We start from the raw sequence: 23,052 nt of genomic DNA, 5'->3' as shown, positions 1-23,052 counted from the left end.
TTAAGCTTATTTGAATGATCTCCCAGCGAACACCATCACTTCCCTTCATGTAGGCCTACCACTATCTACACTGAACTGCATAACAATAATCATATCACATTGGAAATTATGAAGGCTTCTGCTCAGCCGCTGAAAAGGCTGATTTGTAAATGCTACATATGATCCTTTGAGTTGTCCAGACAGGCCCAGACTTTAATCAAAGTGTCTGTTAGGCATCTCGGTCATAACAGGAATTGTTTGAAATACGTGATGGGTTATTAAATATACATAGAAAATGCCATTTGCAGCACACGGAGAATCTGAAAAACTTGGCTTGGGATACTTAAAATCGTCAAGGAGCCCATATAACAAACACCTCACCATCAATAGTATGAGTTATGGCTGTAAAAAGTTAATCGCGTCGGGAAAAATAACGAGTTAAAACCCGATTAAACGAGTAGTATGAGGCACAATGTTTCTATATGGTAAAACAAACATGCAGCGTCCACATATGCCCTAGCATCCCATACATTTATTCATTTTGACCATCGCTCATAATTAAGTACATGCAGTCCCTACTGATACATTTTTACCCCTGTACAAATAAGACCATTAAACCGAATTGTTTTAAAATTAAGAGGGTTGGACAAACAAGCTTAACAGGCGCTGACAATCAAATGTCTAAGTTTCAAGTACCTTTCAAAACTTCCTACAATATAATTAATGACGTGATTTTGTGTGTGCTTGCATAGGTTGAATTAGTTCTGACAACAAGAAAAATGTGAAATAATTCGTAGCCCAAAAATGTAACCAATATAGGAAAATAAACAACATCTATTACTCATGACATTCCTTGCCCAATAACCTAGATAAATAATAACAATTTGCTTTAACTAGAATAACTACCAAGGATCCATGTCATTTAAGCACAATACTCATTATATTACAATCATAAAAAAACAACGGTTTATGACAGCTATGTGTGCCAACTGCAGCAGTGAGCTAAACTGTTAGCTACCACATTATTTTATGTGGTTACAAAAATATGGAAACGTTTATATTACCTAGAATTCCAACTCATCTGAATAAATATTGTATAAAGATCGACAATATTTAAAGATTGTATATGGGTGTAATAACTGACCCTCAGATCAAGGAATAGACTGAAACACTGTAAATAGCGCGACGATATTAATATCACGCTTACTTCTGTTGCTACAGTAGCGTACATGAAGGTCAGTGTTAAACAAATGTACAATAATTCATTAAAAAAAAACTAAATAATTGTGTTTGTAAAGGGACTGCACAGATTGAATAGCTAAGCTATCGACCACGCGTTCACACCCACGTCAACACAATGCGTAAAAAAAGTAAATGACTCGGTACTGTCGCTGCAGAGTAAAGACGTGTAGCCTACATATAGAGGTTAAAATGTCATGTTTCAACTAACTGCAAACTTAAAAATTGACAATTGATAAAACAGCGCACCAGAGTCACAATGCAAAAATAAAAATCAACAGGACCGAACTTAAAAACGACGTTAGGTTTCAATGGCCTGGGACACATGACACAATCGGCGCTTTAAAAGCCATTTATAACAATTATTTTCCGTGACACTTCAGGCCTTACAGAGAACAGTGCTGAGCGAATCATTACGGTTTCTTTACTCCAGTCAAAAAAAGGAATGAATGACATCGACCGTCTGAAGATGCCAGCATCTAACTCCCGCCCCCTATTGTCATTGGGCGCCACTCTCGCCAAACCCATTTGACCAATGGATGCCGGCAGAAACACAGTTTTCCGGTTCACTGAATAACTGCCAGCCATCCACAGCCGCAGTCGTAATCGTGGAGCGATGGTGGTTGGACTAGCAAGACGTTACACTTTTCTGGAAACGCGGTGATAATTCAGTACCTAAGGACTCTTGTATATATCAGGGAATATGAGCAAGGGAGACATGTCATGCCGACCCGCTTCGCTGAAATTCACCATCGACAACATCCTGAATCTGAAGCAGAATAACAAGGAATCAGACGCTCATCATGCCAAACAGCTCACAGAAGCAGACAATAAAAATGATTTTCAGCGCAGACTCGAGGACCACGGAGTTCAAAGCAGGAACGAGACGGAGTATTTGGTGCACGAAAAAGGTATAGTAGCCTATTCATTTTAGAATTGCTACTTCAGTTGCATAGCCTGTTTATAAGTAGTTATAAATATAAATGAATGTTTTGCGGTCTGTATATGCAACGGACAATTGTTTCTTTTAAACTTTGTTATTGATTAAATAAACCAGTCTACGATAATCTCACTTGATTTCCATAATTGATATAAAAAATATATTAGTTACATGTTGCCGCTTCATTTCGCAGACGAAACAAACACAGACTGCTATACTGCCTCTGCTCATGCCATCGCGGTCTGTGGGGAAGACGCTATAAAGATCATAAACACATGCCCAAGGACAGACAGCGCAGACAGCTGTGGCGATGTTGCATCGCACCACAAACTCAACAAAAAAAGCAAAACCGCTACGAAAAAGAAAACGCGCACTATCTTTTCAAAAAGACAAATTTTCCAACTGGAATCCACATTCGACATGAAACGGTATCTCAGCAGCGCAGAACGGGCTTGTCTGGCTAATTCCTTACAACTGACCGAAACGCAAGTAAAAATATGGTTCCAGAACCGAAGGAATAAATTGAAACGTCAGCTATCGACGGAACTAGAAGGACCCAGCGCAGTGGACCACTTCGCTGATGTCGGGAAGACTGTGCAACTTCCAGCCCTCTACAAAGAAAACAATCTACTGGGCAGATGTTTGCTACCAATGCCTTTCCCGCTCGTGTACCCTGGAAACAGTACGCCTTACTTGTGTTTTTCAAACGCCAGCAAATATTTTAGCCTTTTCGATGGAGATGTATGAGTTCACGTTCTGAATCTTTTTGCGAAGTCACTGAAATGCTACGCCAATGCCAATGCGGTTCTGGCCACTTCGTCTGCGTTTTGCTTCGATTGTACAATGGAAATTAATCACGTGGGTCAATTTTAAATTTAGGTAAAGATCCTAGAGACCCCTGTGACATCAATATGCAAATTTGGTTATTATAAATTTTTACTGTAATCTATACACACTTTTGATATATTTGATAGATTATGCTTTTATTACATTTGTAATAGGCCTATACGTTATAATTGCATCATTTTTGAAAGCAGCAAGTTAGGGGTTACTATCTTACTACCTGAACGGTGTGCAGTTTCACGTTCATTATTATTTTGTAGTTGTATATTTTATATTGCATTTGTGTCTTAGTTTATCATACTTGCTGATATCACCTTGTTTACAAAACAATTTTATTATTATTATTATTATTATTATTATTATTATTATTATTATTGGTTCAATCACAAGAGTGAAGAACTCAGCCAAAGATATAATTTGATCTTTGCATGCATTTACAGTATTGATACTTAATAAACCATTACTTTTGAATTACTGCCATTTGAATGAATGTATAAACATGTTTATTTTATTCTGTGTTTGGTTTTACGCATGTGTTTCTAAATTTAACTGGTATATTTTAATGATAATATTTTACCTATTTGTTGCTTGCGTCCTATAACTTTGCCGGGTAACACTATTTACACTTTGTCTTGAACTGTTATTAAAACTTCTAATTTTAAAATCCTAGGCTATTAATTATAGTTTTATTGTGCACTTTATTGTTCATTGTACTTTCATTACCTGGTTCGTATGGATAGCACTAGCTGAATTGTTATACAATATTTATTTTTTATTTTATTTCTCAATAGTTATCAAGTTCTGTTTTCACAATTTATTCCCATTTCTCCGAGTAAGAGTTTTTCATAAGTTCAGGACAGCTTGTCAAACTGTCGATATGACCCATCGAGATTCTGACAGTACGTAGACCTACAATAAATACTGTTTTGTGATACAATACAGACTTACTGAATTAAAAAAAATGTAGCATTTTGTTTTAACAAAACAATATATGTAGCAGGATGTAGAAAGGGATGCGCAAAGGGTTACGCATGAAATTGTCGTTTACGTTGGAACCGTTCATTTTGATCAGAACAACCGCGTAGCGTTAAACGAATATTGCAGAATATTTTCAAAAGTAGCCCTACACAAACGATCATTTATCCTTCCAAAAAAACGGAGAACAAACGTGTCAACAAAGAAGCTAGGCACTAAAGTAAACGGCAGTCAGTGTTGTCTGTATGTGGCCTGAAGAATATTCAAAATTCGACCACTGTCCATTTCAAACCGGAATTCAGATCCTATCGTTATATCATTAGCATTACTTACGCAAAACATACCCCTTTGCACGGTCGTGTCCTGGTTCATTACGCGTACCATTAATGTTAAAAAATGATTTGGTTGCGCAGGTCCACTATTTTTTCTTCTTAACAAAAACATACCCAAATCAGACCTGATGTAAATGATTAATATTGTCAGAGGCCACAGACTAGTCAAAGGCATCTGATGGCGTGCTTTGTTGACGGAAATGCACTCATGAAACATACTGCACGAGGCCTATCATCTCCGCAGGGCCCAAGTTTTATCCTAACAAAGAGTACCACTAATTGACAGGGCTTCTCCTGTATGTTGTGGCAATATCATTCTAATCAAAACCTTTGTTCAATACTGATATATTAATTTTAGCAAATATACGCGATATTGCGTACCTTGTCAGAGACGTAATATCTTCGAAATGATTTATTTAAAGTAAAAATATCAAGCAAAACTAACGAAATCCGATTGGACATTACAATATCTGGACTAGTAATATGGAGCACAAACACACATCGTGCGTTAATTCCGTTCTTATATCTTAGTTAAATATTAGTGAGGCCTCGAAAAACCATGGTATGTAAAGTTGTGAATAACGTGTGTGTGTGTGTGTGTGTGTGTGTTGGGTTGTCGTTAGCTGGAAAGTTTGCTTTAGGCCTCAGCTACGTGCACTTTCCGGGTCAGTGGCACCATTATAAGTGGAGCTGATCTTCATTCTTCTGCCGCCCTGTATGTCTACATGCGCCCATTCATTCCCTCAGTAATGCGTGGGCTGCATCGTTTATTTTATCAGTTTAATTCTTTAAAAATGGTAAAAACATTAAAAAAGTATTCCCTTATGCCTGCCTATATGAAAATTAATTTATAGAGCTGCAAATTAAAAAGACAGATACAGTATTACAGATAATACTTGATACTTTGCTGAGGATAACAAATAATTTCTCAATAAATTATTATACTGAGAGCAACTGAGATACTTCCATAAATACATGTACAGCAGCATTAAATGGAATAATCATGAAAAATGCTTTTTTTTTCTTGAAACACCACTACCCTCCCACTAGATAATGATTACAGCAAAGAACAGATAATGATCTTGCAAGCGAGTTTAAAAAATATTTAAACGTAATTTTTAAAAGTCCAGTTCTGAATAAATTAAGTTAAATCAGTTATGAAAAGAAAATGACAAGAGAGATACTTCTGTATAACAGAATGACAACTGTATAAAGGAAGTATGGCATAGTTGGCAATAATCAAATCAACCTATTATTTGTCCGAGGCTAAGGAGTGGTCCATTGCTGTTCACTCATTGGTAGGAAAAAGCATCATTTGAGATTACTAAACAACATCGCTCTCATGCAGCCATGTTGTTTAGTAATTTGCTCTTAAGGTTGGCTAAAAAACAAGATTTTTACCCCCCCACTCACAAATGCAGTTTAGCTAGTTAATGGTTGCGATTGCTGAACTTGTATTTATGTTTTGAGCTGAAGCGGAGAACATATGTTGAATCAAAGTCTCTCCTGGTCTCACAAAGGCCCAGATTCAGACTGTGCTCAAAGGGCATTGCTCCGCTAACTAAACGCAGGTTTGGTTTCTCATTTTACATACAGTACACGCTTAAAGAGCTGAAGATACACTGCCACCAGAGGGTTGTATTTCCCCTGTGGAGCCCTGCTTCTGCACCTTTGAGCAAACGCCAGTTAAACCTCAAGCTGTGTGGATGGATAATCAAAAAATGACAGCAAGTTGACTGGTAAAGGGTGCCTGCCACAAAAAAAAAAAACAGCGTAAAGTTTTACACTGACAGAGTACCTTTTATCTAACTATAAACTCTGTCAGAGTTGAAGTGACAATGAATATTTTACAGAGCATAAATAATCTAGAGAAAAACACTTGAGTGCATTTATTTTTTGCTCACAGCGAAGTACCAAGCCACTGAGCTTGATCCAAAAATGTGGAACGCGTATTAGACCCTTATTCAAGTTTGTATCAGCACACCCTCTCCCACGGTCTGAAATGACTACCATTCAAACAAGACCAGGTCCCAGACACCAAACACTTCCACACGCTAGTTAATGACTGTAGTTCACGCAGCGTCCTTTAGATATTCAACCGGGTGACGATGCTGTAAATAATCTGAACAGTGGCAAGGCGTCCATGCCCGTGCCTGGTGCTCTGTTTACATTACACTGGCACCGCTGCAGTGTGAAAGCTGCACTGATAGCTTCAATGTGCTCCTCAGGCCTGACCCTCCGTGTCGGTCAGGCACCTCGCTCACCGTTATGTGGACGCAACATTTCAATATTTACCCAGAAGATTTCGAGTTTGCACAGGGCGTTGCATTATTTGCCCGCGTGGAAAGGTTCTCACCTCCAAAAAAAAAACCCCACAAATGTGCTGAAATAGGCACATATTCATGTTCTTCTGAGACAAAATGTTTAAAAAGGAAAACACACAATGTAGGCCATTCTTTTTTACTGACCAAACTTCAAAATATGTGTTATTTATTTATTTCCTAAATCTGGAATGCACATTGCCAGTTTTCAATGCCTTTTCTGCGGAAATCTTGTTTCAGTTTGGCAGCACATGTATTCCCCATATTGCACAGCAAGCTGCCACTATTCTATCACTTCTGCCGTCCACCTGCTGATCCACGCTGCATTTAGCACAGTAGGCCTGTTCATGAACTGAGCTGCCTGTAGTACAGTAGGCCTGTTTACGAGCTGAGCTGCATTTAATACAGTAGCTCATGAGCTGAGCTGCCTTTGCTACAGCAGGCCCGTTTGTGAGCTGACCTGTCTTCGGTACAGTAGGCCAGTTCATCAGACGAGCTGCCTTTAGTACAGCAGGCCAGTTCATCCTGCACAGGTAGGCTACAGATGCCAGAGTCGACAAGCACTCCAGGCAAGGGGCGGTGCCACCCTGCTTACTGAAACCCTTCCTCCCTAACTGATGATGAACCTCAGGTATGCTACAGCCCCGCGTGGCTCCGAGCCAAAGTCACCTGGTTGCCAGGTGATAAGGGACGCCGTTGCTCTGAGAACCAATGCTTTGGGCCAGACGCATCACAGAGCAGCGCCCTGTACCAGCTCTGCGCATTGAGACGTGAAATAATGTAAAAGACAGGAAGCCCTGCTCACGCTCCTGCCCACTCCTCCGCTCCCCCCCCCCCCACCCCCCACCTTCTGCGGAGAGGCCCAGTTTACCCACATCAATGGTCACCCCGGAGGACCGATCCCATCCAAGCAGGATTACGCCGTAACCCACCTAATAGTCATGTGCCGTAAAAGTAAAGCTGCCAAATTGGATTTTGTTCTCTCTCGACCAAACAGACAGAGGTAAAGCATTTAGAAGAACTAATCCCCCTCAAACAGACATTACATTACATTACATTATAGGCATTTAGCAGACGCTCTTATCCAGAGCGACTTACACAACTTTTTTACATAGCACTTTACATTGTATCCATTTATACAGCTGGATATATACTGAAGCAATGCAGGTTAAGTACCTTGCTCAAGGGTACAACGGCAGTGTCCTTACCCGGGATTCGAACCTACGACCTTTCGGTTACAAGCGCAGTTCCTTACCCACTGTGCCACACTCCGTCCTTGACACTTCAGTGCTGTACTTTCTACAGCCGGCACACCACCACCACCAAGCGCTCCTCTGACCATAAAGAGCACAGTCTCTTACGGTTTAAATAATTCATGAAATGTTATCATTTAAAATATATCTTTCAAAATCACTTAAGCACCCAGTCTATTTGCTGAATGCATATTTATATGCACGTTAAATTAAATCTACATGCAGTTTTTGGTTTGTGATTTGCAGTTTTTTTTCTCCTGTAAATTGTATATCACAATGTGGCCACATTACAAAGACAAAAAGTCCAAAAGAATATTAGTTTCTATTTTATTTAGTTTTAAGAGAAAGCATGAATTTGGGACAATGACATTGGATGTGCAATCTAATAAATATAATGTAAATACAGAGCGAATCTCATGTTTAATATTATAATTGCACTGATTAATTCACAAACACAGAACTTACAAGGGCAGATGACTGGTAACTGTGGAGTGGAGGATCATGGGACACAAGTCAGCGATTTTATGGTTCCTCGAATACAAGTTTCTTCTAATTGGGAGGTGCCATCAAGAGCCCACCTCCAAGCTCCAAATAAGGGAAAAGATTTCAAAAATAAGAGCACAACCTTTCCAATGTATTTAGCAAATATGGGCGTGACAGTCTTATAATTCCACAAAGAGACAATGCTGTTCAATGACCTACACACTTCGCACTTCGAAAACTTCGAGCTTCTGTCATGAACTTCATTGCTAAACCTGGCCGATCACCTCGACAGAAACAATCGTTGTTTCCAGGAGCACGGAGCAGGTGCACATAGCATCTGAACCAGTCCATTGACATGACATGACTTCTCTGTCACGACATCCATTTAAAAGAAACTGCAGAGGTAAGAGGATTATGCAGACCCTGAAGACATTACCGTAATGATTATTACTCTTTTCAGAAGGTGCGTGCACAGCTCAGGCAATATGTCACTTTCTCTCAAAGAATGTGAGGATTTTCCATTTCGTATTGGTATGTGGGTCACTCTGAGCTTTAAGTGCACTGGTGAGGGAAGGACAGAAAATGCAATGTTAATGATGGTAATGAGAATAAAAATAATAGCATAATGAATAATGATCATATTCATAATTTAAAAAAAATTCAGTGTCTGTGTTAAACTCAATCTCTGCATCCCACAAAATTTGTATATTCTGAAATGAGTTCATTTTGCTAATATTTCTGTATCAAAACATGGGTGGGCCTTTATACTGTACAGTTTAAATGGTACGAATCACTGCACGTATTAGCCATAATGACTGTTATGTCATTTACATTCCTGGGTCTCCACTTCATCGGCTTTCCAATTGCCCTTTAATGTGTGTTACCAACCTGCAACTGAACGGTATGACCTTGAGGATCTGTATTGATCGAAAGCAGCTCATGCTTTTTGGAGAATTGTCTTTTTAAGCCTTAACAAGGACACCAGAGTGAAGATGGGTAAGTTCTTCGCAGCTGCAATATAGAGTTTCCCCCTGTAGTCTATGAAGCCCCATTAAAGTCATGTTTCTGATCTGTTAATGGCCGGGACGCACGGGGGGACCAGTCGCCAGACTTCCTGGCTCTGTTGGCGACCGGTGCTCACGAACACCAGGCCACCCCTTCTGTCACCACGGAAACCAAGGGGGGTGTGGGGGGGGGGGGGTGGGGGGGTGGATGACCCTCGGACCACGTCCGTTCTGGCACTCTGGGGCTCTGTCAGAGGTGAGGAAATTTTTATTAAAACGTTCACCTGATCAGAGAACCTGACAGGCAGGCAGCGTCCACACGTATTGAGGGATGTCCATGACCGGAGCACATTATGGAATCGTGGAGCAAAAGTTATTGATTTACAGGGTGTGAGAAAAGACACAATGCTCGCATGAGACGCAGTTCCACTGCCCAAAAAGCGGCAGCTCTGCTAGGCCTTTTCACAGTTCAATGCTTTCATAGAAATGAGGAAACGATTAAGAACCCGCCAAACGCCACACACACCCAAATAAAAAGCCCTTATTGTGCTCATTATCCAACTCATGGATTTAACAAAGACAATACTGATGGTACCGACTACCTGACATACTAAGTGTCTGTTCTTCAGTCTCTTTCTCTGCATCTCTCCTCCGGTGTTGCACACAGGCACACACACACACACACACACACACACACACACACACACACACAGTTTGTGTGCTCTCCGTCTCAAACACACTCACAGGTACACAGCAGACATGACATAAGGGGTTTTTGGAGTGTGTGTAGTTTTGAGTGCAGGGGGCTGCTAGGGCCTGTTCATGGACAAGTGTCCGGGGGCTGACTGAGGAGAGGGGTCTCAGTTGAAAGGCCCAGTCCTGAAACAGCACTGTCCAATCCCACGGTCCTGGAGGTTTGGTTGTCCAATCCCATGATCCTGGAGGTTTGGCTGTCCAATCCCACAGTTCTGGAGGTTTGTCTGTCCAATCTCACAGTACTGGGGGTTTGGCTGTCCAATCCCATGATCCTGGAGGTTTGGCTGTCCAATCCAATGATCCTCTGACTTAACTGCTTTTACACACAGTCATTCTATCAGCATGATTTCTGTTCCTGCATATGCAGGTGACTGAGTCAACCCTGAGCTGAGGGACATACAAGAGCTACCATTCGAATAACCAGGTGAAAACAGGTGGGAAAGGTGAGACAGGGCTGCAGCAGAGGCTGTTATCTGATTTTTTTTTTTTTTTAACAACCTGCCAGCCTGCCATCCATTAGGCGCATGTCTACAGTCTGTCAGGTTGTGTGAAATTAATTAAGTGCAGCAGGTTGTCTGGCTGTCAGTGTTAATCACCTGGGAGGATGAAATGAGTCTGAGAGAACCAAACCCTGGCCTGTTCTGAGCTCTCCTCTTCAGACTACTCTGTCCTGTTTTACCTGAATCTCAACTGCCAAGCCCAAACAGGTAGTGTCTCCCCCTCCCCAAAACGTTACTGGCAACAGCTTGAGTTTCAAACAGCAACACAGAGGTGAGTTTTCTTTTCCACGCTCCACAAATCCGTCAATCTTTCTAAAGCCATTTATCTCGATAGATCTACGTATCACTTACAGTTTAAATTCTCAACTTGTGTCATTACTAGGATAAGCAGAAAGGGAATCTTTCTGGATACTGCAGCACACACAGGTAAATGCATCTGTGGACTTACGGATGTTTGGCTGAAAAATTTTAATCCCTAGACAACACATAGTTTAACACAGTTTTAAAAAAACTTAAATTTATTCATTCTAAAACTTACATCCATTACCTTACTAGTAATATAAAGCAATGGAGTTCTAGAATACAAAAAACATTCTAAAGCACTCCAGAAAACCTACTCTTCAAACGGTTAAAGAACTCCAGGCTCGTGGCCGACAGAGAGCACTCCGCATTCCACAGCCTGCTCCCACAGCCCAGGGGAGAGAGGCACCTGAAACACACGGCCCAGGGCAGGAGGCCTCCCTCCTGTCAGGACTGTGTGTCGCTCGTGTTCCCGAGCTCCGAATCCATATTTCTGTGTCCGGTTCTGGGTCACAAGGCCCAGGCTAAAGAGAAGAACAACTAAACTCTTTCAGCGTGATTAAGAGAGCCACTGTGGGTCAGTGAAGCTGCGGATCCCCCAATTTGTTTGACCCCGTCGACCTTTCTCAATCATAAGACAGGGGTCATTGTCTCCGCCAATGAGCTTTGTAGTTCATGCCAGGCTCTTCTGTGTAATCCGAGCAGAAACTGCCCCCCCCGACCGGCTCTCAGTATTATTGTTTTACGTTAACGTCTATTTAACTTTTTTTGTTTTGTTTTGTTTTCACATGTTGACGATTATCCTTAATCACTGTGATACGCTTTCTTGAAGTTCTATTCCATTTATATTTCAGGAGATGGTCTGGAAACATGAAGTTCACCTCACGATTAGTCACAATACTTTTGTGTGCCTCTAATACGTGGCTAAAGGGATTTGGGGGGCACCTGCCAATCCCACAAATCACAGGGCTCCTTACTACACTGCTAACGTGTCTCGCGAATAGTTTCGCTATCGAAAGCCAAGACGGAGGACAGCCACTGAGAGAGATGGGTGAACCCTGCCATTAACCATACATTTAAAGATTCAGAATCCGCCTCTTTATACACAAACAGCTCCACACGCTCAGGATGTGCGCTACCTGTGTGGTGAGAGAGTGAAAGGCCCCAGCTTTGAGCAGTAAATACTTCTCCCAGGTGTGACCGCTGCTGCTGCCTGAAGTGAAATTAGGAAGCTCATCATTTCCATCCTTTCACTTCCAGAGATGTCACTAAATCCACTCGATTTCCGCACGACTTCTAATTCGCTTGTGTAACGCAGGCTCACGGTTCGCTCACGAGTCACCTTTCTCACCACATCTACTTTGCCGAAACACATTTGCAAAAGCCCCGAAGTCCTCCATGCCCACCCACGCGCAGGACGCTTAATTGCCGCTCGTTAGTTAAGAGCCTAATTTAGCGCACTGTGTGTGGAGAGTGCTCATTTGATCTGCGTTTAGCCTGGATAAGGGAAACCCCAGAGGTGACAGGATACTCTGTGGTTGTAGAAACTGGAGAGGAAAGAAAAGCACAAAGCGTCGTTCGGGCCAGTTGCGTCTGACAGGTCGTGTCTATTTAAACCGTAATTGCGGGCTCTGCCGACAGCAGTTACTTGTCAGTGTCAACGCAGACGCTTGACCCGGTGTGGTGTGTCTTCTCAGTAGACGCATAAGTGCACACGGACACGCATCCGAGCCGCAAAACAATGTTGTCAGGACGAGAAGAAGAAGTGGGAGTGCCGGCTTACTGAAATGTCAGGAGACAAAGAAACGACGCTTCGGTATAATCTGAACTGACGTCCACTTTATGAATGCCAGGCTACAGGTTGCAACATCGCTCGGAAAAACAATCCGTTTCCTCCTATGAAAGACAAACATTACTGAAAACACTTTGAAAGGCCAGGTTATTGATCTGAGTATTGGGTATGTCTCTAGTATCGTGACTTCCTGTTCTTGTAAGAAGATCTGCATAGAGAAGACAGATGAAAGGATACTGGAAGGACACCTAACTGCAGATTAGCATCCTTTCGTGATCCCTGAACTGTCAGCTGAACATACACAGTCTCTACCAACCCTAACATTACCATGGCACCCATTTTAAGCTAGAGAACAAGGCTCCATAAACTTGTTTACTAATCCATATGAAAGAAGTGAAAGACGTATAGGCTTTCAATCCCCAAAGATGGTGTCTTCAGGAAGTGAAAACGAGAAACATGAGACAGACTCAAGGGGCAATGAGTCTCATGTTCTGAACCGATGACAAAACCCGTATTGACCACACCTACTGTTTACCAGAAGATCAATCACACCATAACATAAATTGCCTACCTAACACAAATGGATACATATCATTGGTCAACCAAGTCCAAAAACCCTAACAGAAGCAATGCAATGGAAACCTGCAGCATGAGACTGGGGGTAGTTTGACAACAGCAACACATTATATATTACAATACAGTTATTTATCAGATGCTATTATCCACATGTCCTAGTCGGGATGTGTCCTACTTGGGAATCAAACCTAGGGCCTTTAGGTTATAAGACCAGTTCCTTACCCATTATACTACACTGCCACCAACAGTACATCTTTCCAAGAGAGTAAGAGCTAAAAGTAACTACTTTTGTATCACACTTATACCCTGCACAACATTTCACCGACAGGCAAAACCTGCCCAATCTTCTGAAGGCCAAGCTTCAGGCACCTGGTTCCCCAGCAGAAGCTCTCCCGCATCCCCACAGCTGGAAGCAGCCTCGGCTGCAGAGCACCAGGCTCGTCCCTCGTGACGGTTTGGGGCCAACCAACACCCGGACAATGGAGGCCGAGCAGCTGGCTGCGAGAGAGGCCTGAGAGGGCAGAGGCGTACAGAGGTGGAGGGAAGTCAAAACTCTTAAACGGGGGTCAAGGCCCAAGGCTCCCTCACTAATGACAGCACTCAAAGGCCCAGATGTCAATGGGGTCTGAACTGCGGAAGCTGAATGAGGGGATTGGGGGGGAATAACGTTCACTTAAAATATTTACCCCTAAACAGAATACTAAACGTCCACGCACCCTCGACTCAGCGAAGATGGCGTGAATCTCTGGGGTTACAGGGCAATCGGCTAAATATATGATGTTTAAATACGGTGTTTTATTCTTCATGAAGAAAATCCACATATGACATCATTAAAGTAAAATTGAGCATTATTTAAAGCCTTACGAAGTTATTTTTATAATGTTATTGTTAAATGCCATTCTAATGTTTAATTCCATAATTAAAATGTTTCATTTCAGTTTTTTTTTTTAGATCACTCGTCTTTCATTGTTCCTGAATTTCTAACTGAATAATGAATAATGCTGATATGCATTTATAAAAATTAGCACTCTTTGAACGAGTAACTTGATGTAACTATCTATCTGCAATTAGTTCTGTTTCTTTGTACCAAGTCAGGCGTCAAGACAGACAAGCCATTCTTCATTTTCAACAAACAATCCTGCCCAACTCTGACGCACATTCAATACTTTCACACAACAAACAGTTCAACACGCCAAAATCAGATATCATTCCTGTAGTCTTCTTAATCATGAACAAACATAACTGTGGAAACTATGGTCTGTATAAAATAAGTGTGGCAGGTGTAAACCACGTGTCTTGCAGGACATTTTTAACGATTAGAGCGAAAATGAAACCACTTTATCTCCCCATCAGTTGCAAGCTCCATGCATATATAATGAACCCAGAAGAGGTCCTCCCAGTGTACCCATAGTCTCCTGCAGAGAGTGGCTGTCCTCGGGGGAGGGGGGCCCGAGGTCCGGAGGGAAGCTTGTAATAGAACTCCATGACACTGCACATTACAACATAAACAACATCCTATTCGTTAGGCTCTGAAACCGGAGAGGAACTCTGGGCATTTCAGCGGTCTCCAAAGAATTTCAGATGGCCTATTGATCCATTAATTTAGTTGGCTTCTGAGGCCCGGGTAATGCACAATGTTTCAGTAAATTGAAAGGGGGCTCAGGGATTATAATGTGTCCCCTCTCCAAAAAAAAAAAAAAAAAAAAAAGAAAAGAGAAATTGAAAATTAATATTGAGAGGCACATCTTTGACTTATAAAATTACAGGCCGCTTGGCGTTGTGAGGCAGCAGTCGAATCTGTCATATAAAACGTGGTGACGGGCGAAACTCAGGAGGCTTGGTTCTCGGTATTTGGAGAGAAGCTGCCAATGTGAAATGCCGCGGCACCCCCTCCCCCCGTCCGATTTCTCCCTTTCAGCTGGAGAAGAGTAGCGCCTCGCCTTGCCAAGTCCTCGATTCGCACGACAGCGTCGCAAAACTAACACGTCAGTGCAAATGGCCCTGTTTGCGTTCCGTTCCTGAGATTTATTTCAGAAATCGTTTCGCCGTTTCTTTCTGTGGTAAAGTGGAGAGAACACGATGAAATGTTTGATAAATGCATGAGACTGGCTCTTTCAGACTGGCATGTGACCATTCTGAAACCACAAGTTTCGCCATGAAGTGCATTTGTGTATGATTAATACTCGCCTATGTGTTATCGTGATACATTACTAGTAAAAAGACAGCAAATAATGATTTAAATGGTTAGATAACAGGCAGCTTTATTACACAAAAATGATTGGCTTCTAAAATTATACTGTACAAAAGAACAAAACAAGTCAGATAATTTTGTAAAACTTTCCTGGATCTCCTCCTCTCACTCACACACACACGCCCACACACACACACACACACACACATCTGAAGAGCCAAAGAGAGATGATTTTGACCTCTGACATCCACAGAACGGCAGGTCTCACCTCACGAAGACGACAGTGACAGAGGCTAATTCTGTTTGGTCAATACGGAGGAAATCCCGCACGCCTTCGAAACACTCACAGGCTCCCTTCAAAAGCCATCCTTCATCTGGCCGCGTCTCTCCGGTTACACGGCTGCAGCCGCCACCCCGTCGGACGCATCTGTCGAGCGAGTGGCGGGGGTCTCATCGACAGGGCCCAGCAGCCCTAAAAACCCGTTTGAGGTACAGCAGGAACCTCCCCCTGCTGTACAAAAGACCCTCTGTTTCCAGACGACTCGGGACTGGCAAAGGATCCAAGGAGGATCAATATTACAAGCTGAGATGAACAGAAACACTAGCCTAATGGACACAGAATTATGATGACAGGCCAACCCTGGGCCTAAAAGTCATATTAATATGGACAGCAGAGGCCACTGAGGCCCGGAGAGGGGGTCGGAGGGTCACTTGGACAGCTTATCCATTCTTAATGGAAGGCTATCGACTGGCCAGTGTGAAACCACAGTGAATATTACATGTCGGCAGTTGGGAGGGGGCGTTCTGGGTTTATAGATCTCAGAGTTTCAGCAGATCTCTTTGAGCATAGGGCCTCCTTCTCCCCTCTTCTCTCTGATCGATAGTTTGTTTTTAGCACTCCGTTATCAGCACACTGAGACAACGCGCTGGACGAAAGCGTTCTCATTGATGAAGTCGGCCACATGCGGCGCTGGGACTAGTTTAAGCTGTTCTTCGCCCCAATTAGTCACTCACGTAGATACATCAAAGCGTATTAAACCATAAAAATAAACGCTGGCTGTGGAGACGGCCTGTACAGCGGGCGATTTTCAAACCATGTACAAAGCCAGGCATCTGAACCCCCTGATTCCCACCCCAGGCACGGTCTGTACTGCGATCCCATAGCTGCACGTCACCCTCTCTACCTTCTCCGTCTGAAAATAAACAAACACTGCGCCCTACCCACTGACCTCTTTTCACACCAGCTACCGACGGTGGGAACATGCTGATGCCCATTCACAGGGATAGGACACAAATACTACGCAGAGCAATATGCGCTGCATCTATATATAGCTGACAAACTGCTCCACTCCTGATGGGCTTGTTCATAGAGATGGTTATTAAAAAAATAAACAGAAACATGAGTATAATTAATAGGCAATTACGGAAAGCAACAGACAAAAAGCTTAGTGGGATTATGAAAGCGTCAGACACAGATGAAGTACTGCTCATCCAAACAATGGAAAACAGGCAGACCCCTCTGCCTCACAAACTCTCATAGGCTCAATGATCAGCTAATCCTATTAGCAAAGTGATGTTTGGTCATCGTGTGGAAACAAATGTGTTGTTTTTACCTGCCACATCAAGTGCTCCCACAATGCAAGTGGGGCCATGGGAATTCACCAGACTTCTACTGGAAACTGATTAAACGTGAAGGCAAACTTTATTCACCCATTTAATTCTGAGTCACGGCTGAACAGATACCGGAGTCCTAAATCCACAAAAGAATTATATATAATTTAAAACATAAAACATTAAAACAATGCCTGGAATTTATTGGACAGTTTCAATGGATGAGGTTTGATCTTAGACCTGTGGTCTGTGAAAGTTCTACCACATGTCTTTCACCCGGCCATATTAAAAGAAATCTTCAAAAACGTATAACTGACATGAACATGCTAAACAGGGAGAATATGTCAGTTCAATCTGTGCACTGCCACATTTTCTAATATCCCGGAGACTAACACTGCTGTATGTCATTTTGAGTGCGAGGTACAAAGTGACTATAACTGTAGCCTATACTGCGTGTCACAAATTTGTATACGACCCTAGAGAAGCTAGCAAGAATGTCCACAAAAACACTGCATTTTTACAGTAAAATTATAATTGCAAAAATATACAGGATTTCACAGTTTTTTCAAAACATTGTCAAAGTCATGTAGAACAGCAACAATGACTTATTATTTAACATAAATGATAACTGCTAATACTGGTGCTGCCATTTTCAAAGGACAGTTCCGCCCAACTGGATATGACAACAATAAAACACATTTATATTAAATCAGAAACATTGACGCGGGGCGATATTGGTGTCTGACTGATACGACGATGAGCTTCGGAGCCTCTGCCTCACACCGCCTGTGCTTCGGAGAGAACGCGCTGGCGCAGAACTAACGGGGAAAGCACGCGCGCGTGCAGCAAGGTGACCTAAATGCCGAAACGCATGAAACGTAATGGGGCCCAGGAGGCCGTGCGCGCGCACACCGCGATGTCACTGTTTACAGAGCCGTTGCTCCGGGGACGCGTCCGGTCACATGACCCGGGGGGGGGGCAGCGTCTGAAACGCGGGGGAGAATTCGACAGCAAGCGCATCCCTCAGAGAATCCCGACAGAGTCCGACTCTAAAACTGCTTGAGCTGGTTGAAACCACAATGTGACAGAGTGCATGATGGGAAGTACAAGTCACTTGTCTCCCAATCAGAGGTATAATTTTTTATGTTGTCCAGTGACTTTAGTAGCTCCTGGAGAAACGCTGTCTAATGAGGACCATGCATTCATTAGATAGTGTGACACTGCAGCGGCGACAGATGACACTGAGCAAGACACTGTCATGTTCTGCACAAATTGTTAATGAACATGAACTGATTAAACCGTTTCCTTGGTTGTATTTAAGACTGCCAGAGTCATCTGTAAGTTGGCGAAATCTTGGACTGGACAGTTGGCTATCCGTGAGGGTTCTAGGGCATATATCACCGATTAGTAAATATCCATAAAAATAACTATCTACATTATCAGAATTTATTGTGCATAATTATGCTTGACTGTCACATCAACAGATTTACAGGACCACCAAGTTTAGTTCGTAATTCATTCATGAGCTCAAAACAATCAAAACAAAGCACTACTACTTCCCTAGGAGTGGTGTCTGCTGTGCCTGTTCAACCGCGAAAGCTATAAAATTAAAATCCACAGTAATTTGTTCCACCATAATTACTGTTCATAACATATCAGCGTCACACCAAAGGTTTGCTGACTCATTAAAGGGCAAGGTGTGATGAATTAAGTTCCTTGAAACTGAGTTCATGGATGAATTCAGTGACAGCCGCCGGCGCATTTCTGACGGACTTACTGTACACTCTCCCTCCGCCCGCCGCTCTTTCTGCCAGAGGAATGCAGAAGTTGTCATAAAGCCGCGAACGTCAAGACAAGCTGCCACTGTGTGTGCCTTCAGCTGCTCCCCAAGAGGGCTGGCCATCTGAAAACCATTCATCACACCCTCCCTCTCTCTCTCTGACAGATCAACGTCCGAAGCGCACAATGAGTCCGGACCAATTTGGAACTTTTTGAAAATGTACGTCAGTCCAGTGCTATGCTAAAAAAAACTACAGAAAGTACTGTGTCACAGAGGATTAACTGGATAACAGCTTTAAAGCATCTAGGAATGCTTGATGTCAGGGGGTTCTGGCTGCCGCTAATTTTCATTAGATGATACATGTTGCTACATGTTGGTGTTAATTGTCCCCAACTGTCGACTTTACCGACATGAAAACTGTTCCAGAAGTCCCCTGCCTTGGGTAACTGCTGCCAAAGACGCAAACCCTGAATTGTTCCACAAAATGGCAAAATACACAGGAGTTCTTTGCCAAAAACATTGTAATTTTCTTGCTTTCAGTCGCAAAAAACTAATCAAAACGAATTATTCAGACGTGGAAGAAAACAAAACACAGCCACAGCGGATGGAAGGTTACATCTTTCCGTCCCTCCATAAAAATGTGGAAATTGGTTTTCGAACACAAAAGCAAATCGATTTTTCCCCCTCATACTCCACTCTTAATTTTAAGCTGAAGAACTGTAAGGGCACAGTCTTGCCGGAAGGTCAGCACTCTCCTCAAAATTTCGGATACGTCGAAAGAGGGCTGAACAAAGAGCATGACAATGAACTCAAACAACCGCTCAATCCCCAGAGCAGAGAGAACAGTTCCCTTCTGTTTCAATGCGGGTCAATGAAATGACCACATGACCAAGACATATCTATATGTTGTCACAGATCATTCCCAACTTTATTTCTCATGTAATTATACTAATGTGTAGTTGCAGAAAAAAGGCCTGCAAACCTGTTGCCACTGTCCTGTTGCTAATTTATGTGTTTGGAGCATGCAGCAGACAGTCTACCTGTTACAAGAGTGTTTCACCCATAACCATCTCAGCTTTTTTATGCTTTTAGTACAGTATAGATCAACACATCAAACTCAATAAATAGTCATTCCTCTCCCAAAAGGTTGCATGTGTTAATTGAAAACACTTAACACAGTAAAGTGTTTAGCTCACACAGTAAACCTATGGCTAAGTCTTAGGCTAGATGGTAATGAGAGGGATCCACAGATTAGTGAGGGCTAGCGGACGGAGAGCACTAACATCACATTGGTTACTGCTGTACAACAAGTCCATCCTTGAGATTTTGGACACGAGCACCGTGCTGTTGGCAGTCCGATGCTGTTTTCAAAGGAGAAGATGAGTTTGAACTTGACGGCTCTCGGTCATCTGGAAAAGAGCCAGTGAGTTTTCCAGCTAAAGGGCTAGACATGGTGGGACTTGGACATGAGACAGCAGGATCCTAACTGAAGAAATTAATCACAATCACGTATAGCTGTTAAATAAGGTTACTGGGCATACAGTCTTAATAGTAAGTTGTCGGGTACTGCATTATGTCATGGCCTTCTGCATAAACATCGCCAGTCACTCGCATTCCCATGGGAGTTCTACTCATGAATATTTACATGCATTAGTTCATGCTTTTGCCTGGGTCTGTTTGCTTTACCGTCTTCCAGTTAATGATGAAATGCAGATTCCGTAAAGTGGCCCTGGACTGTTTATCTGTCCACTGTCTCTGAGTTCAATCCAAGCAGAACCACATTTGTGTCACTCCAGCACTCTCTTTGAACCACTAATCTAATGAGTGCAACAGGATCAAAGCCGTTTAGATGTGATAAACAAACGATCAGCTGAGTCAACCATATTTTTAAATCATGATGTAATGCAAAGACAATTAATGATAAAGTGGCGAAACAAAGGCAATTCAGCCAAACCCCAAACTAAATCATAAAAGATGATGTGATATAGGCTCGCAGTTCAAACTGCTTAGTGAAATAGCAGAATGCATCTTTGTTCAGTTCAGAAAACAAAATGTGTGTTCACCATGGTCAGGCTGTGGGTCTTCTCCCCACTCTCATACAATGCACATTCTTTACTACGTGACCACAATCTTCAAAGCAGTGATTACAGTGGGAGCACTAGAAAAAGCATAGAGCACATTGTCAGAAGACTGTGGCTAAATGACAGTACTAAGGAGAACCATCTTTAGTATGAGTGGACATCTAAGTCATTCATATGAAAATACTGGAACTGGCTCATAATTCATGACTTGTGATACAATTCATTATCTTAACAAAGGAATATACCCTGGACAGGATGCCAATCGATCACTGGGCACGCACACCATTCACACACACATATCTATGGGCAATGTAGAGTCTCCAATTAGCACATGGACATGGGGAGAACATGCAAACTCCACACAGAAAGGCCCAGGCCCTGCTGATACTACTGTGAGGGGAATGGGGGGGGGGGGGTAGAATATGAAATCTCCAAAGACAACAGAAAATCCCTGGGTTTACACCTCCAGCACTTGAATCTCTCTGATGTCATCAGAGCACTTCAAACTCAATTACCCACACTCCACTGGGTCTCCAGCACAGCACATGGGGCTCTGTATGCAAACCAGCCTACAACACTTTCATCACATTCTGCTGCCCAGAAACCCAATTTATACTTCCTGCATGAATGTGTGGTTGTTAACCTGACTTCCTCCTCGATGTCCGTGTGTTAAATGAACAGCTATGGTCGTTGGTGTTCCACAAGACCACTTCAAAAGCTCACTTTCATGTTATGCTTGTTATTTCAAGTTGCATCACAGCCTTTTCGCACCACTGATTAGGCCTAATTGATTTCAAATGAGACTATTACCCATCGGGGCATGCACAAATACAGTATAAAAGTATAATTTTCGTAACACGATAAAAGCACACGTTGAACCGCATGGTAGAAAGCAAATCTGCCACACGTGTCATTTTCTACAGGTAAAGATGACGGATCCTGCTCTTCCACAACTTGGCAACACTTAAATAACAGTTGTACAGCTCTTTCTGAGTGTCCGCTGAGAGCATTCACAGAGTAGCTCTTCTTCTGTCTGCAATGGGTCTACAGAGATGCTTTTAGCCCTGCATAATTTATGACACCAATTGGAAATAGCAACAACAGAGAACATGGGTTTTTCTGAGCATTTTTAAGCTATATATAGAGCCATAGAAAACACTTTTCTTTCTGAATCATTGATGCTTTCAATAACTTGAAGCACACAATAATAAATAAGTCTTTCTGAAATAGTTTGCACTACTGACTTCAGTCACTTTTTGAACTGGACTTCCCGAGCTCAGCCCTAATCCATATTTTACTACAATAACTTGTAGTTGGTAACTTCTGGAACCACGGCAGCTCGTCTGAAACACTAACAGGCCTAAAATCATTCTTCACCATTTTGTTTTGGACACAAGGTAGGTATGTCATCGGTATGGTGAAACAAATATGCTTCAGATCACTGCAAATCAAACGAACTTCAAAAAGCTGTACAGAATATAACTTTGTTTTCATCATCATTTAAATATGCTCCCAAGTACCCTAGAACAAACTGCACATTTGAAACGTATTGCAGTTTTTAACGCAAACATAAAAAAGAAATGTATTGAATATTAAAATGTACGTTTTTTGTTTGTTTTAAAGGCAGCAGGCTAATTATTCGCTTATCAATGCGGTAGTGCACACGACGCTCTTCATATTACTACGACACTCATGGAATAAAATTTAGCAAACAATGACGCGAGAAACCGAGATCAATGTGTAAGTGTGGGCTTACCAGAAAGTCCCTCTAGCCTTCTAATCCGGGAAGGCAGGGCTAGATGTAGATGGGGCCTACAGGTCTTTGCTTTTCTTTTACAGGCGCTCCTTGCAATTCAACGAAGATGCAGTTTGCACCAGTTGTGCGGAAAAGACAGCAACCACGGTCATCCGGAAGTTCCGGCGCAATCTTTCGGATTTTATATTCCGTTCCTACACTCCGCTAATTGTGTGGTGTTCCCCCTTTTTATGACGGAAAAGCATTTGTTATGATGAAGTCTCCTAAATATTTTCTCGCTGAAACGCACCCATATGCCTACCGTAAGTGTATATCGGCAGGTTATTGGCAATACTGAGGG

General features: G+C 42.4%; 1 protein-coding gene and 1 long non-coding RNA gene across 2 annotated transcripts in view; one reads left to right on the top strand and one right to left on the bottom strand.

The window, feature by feature from the left end:
• LOC135259966 (uncharacterized) overlaps positions 1-23,045 on the bottom strand; it is a 63,748-nt gene extending 40,703 nt beyond the window's left edge. The window contains exon 1 of the long non-coding RNA XR_010331438.1: positions 22,713-23,045. This is a non-coding gene — a long non-coding RNA (uncharacterized LOC135259966). The remainder of the gene's footprint in view (positions 1-22,712) is intronic.
• hmx4 (H6 family homeobox 4) lies at positions 1,484-3,679 on the top strand. Its single transcript, XM_064344964.1, has 2 exons — positions 1,484-2,129; positions 2,352-3,679. Exons 1-2 carry the CDS (start codon positions 1,922-1,924, stop codon positions 2,903-2,905), a joined length of 762 nt encoding a protein of 253 aa, XP_064201034.1. The 5' UTR covers positions 1,484-1,921; the 3' UTR covers positions 2,906-3,679.
• Positions 23,046-23,052: the final 7 nt, after the last annotated feature.

The sequence above is a fragment of the Anguilla rostrata genome, chromosome 7 (assembly GCF_018555375.3).
Source record: "Anguilla rostrata isolate EN2019 chromosome 7, ASM1855537v3, whole genome shotgun sequence".
NCBI classification, from domain to species: domain Eukaryota; kingdom Metazoa; phylum Chordata; class Actinopteri; order Anguilliformes; family Anguillidae; genus Anguilla; species Anguilla rostrata.
The sequence above is the reverse complement of the archived record's forward strand: the minus strand, read 5'-3'. Positions and strand labels throughout refer to the sequence as shown.

Coding starts and splice junctions, on each gene's coding strand:
- hmx4 (XM_064344964.1), top strand. CDS start 1,922: ATGAGCAAGGGAGACATGTCATGCCGACCCGCTTCGCTGAAATTCACC. Junction 2,130..2,351: donor GTATTTGGTGCACGAAAAAG/GTATAGTAGCCT, acceptor TTCATTTCGCAG/ACGAAACAAACACAGACTGC.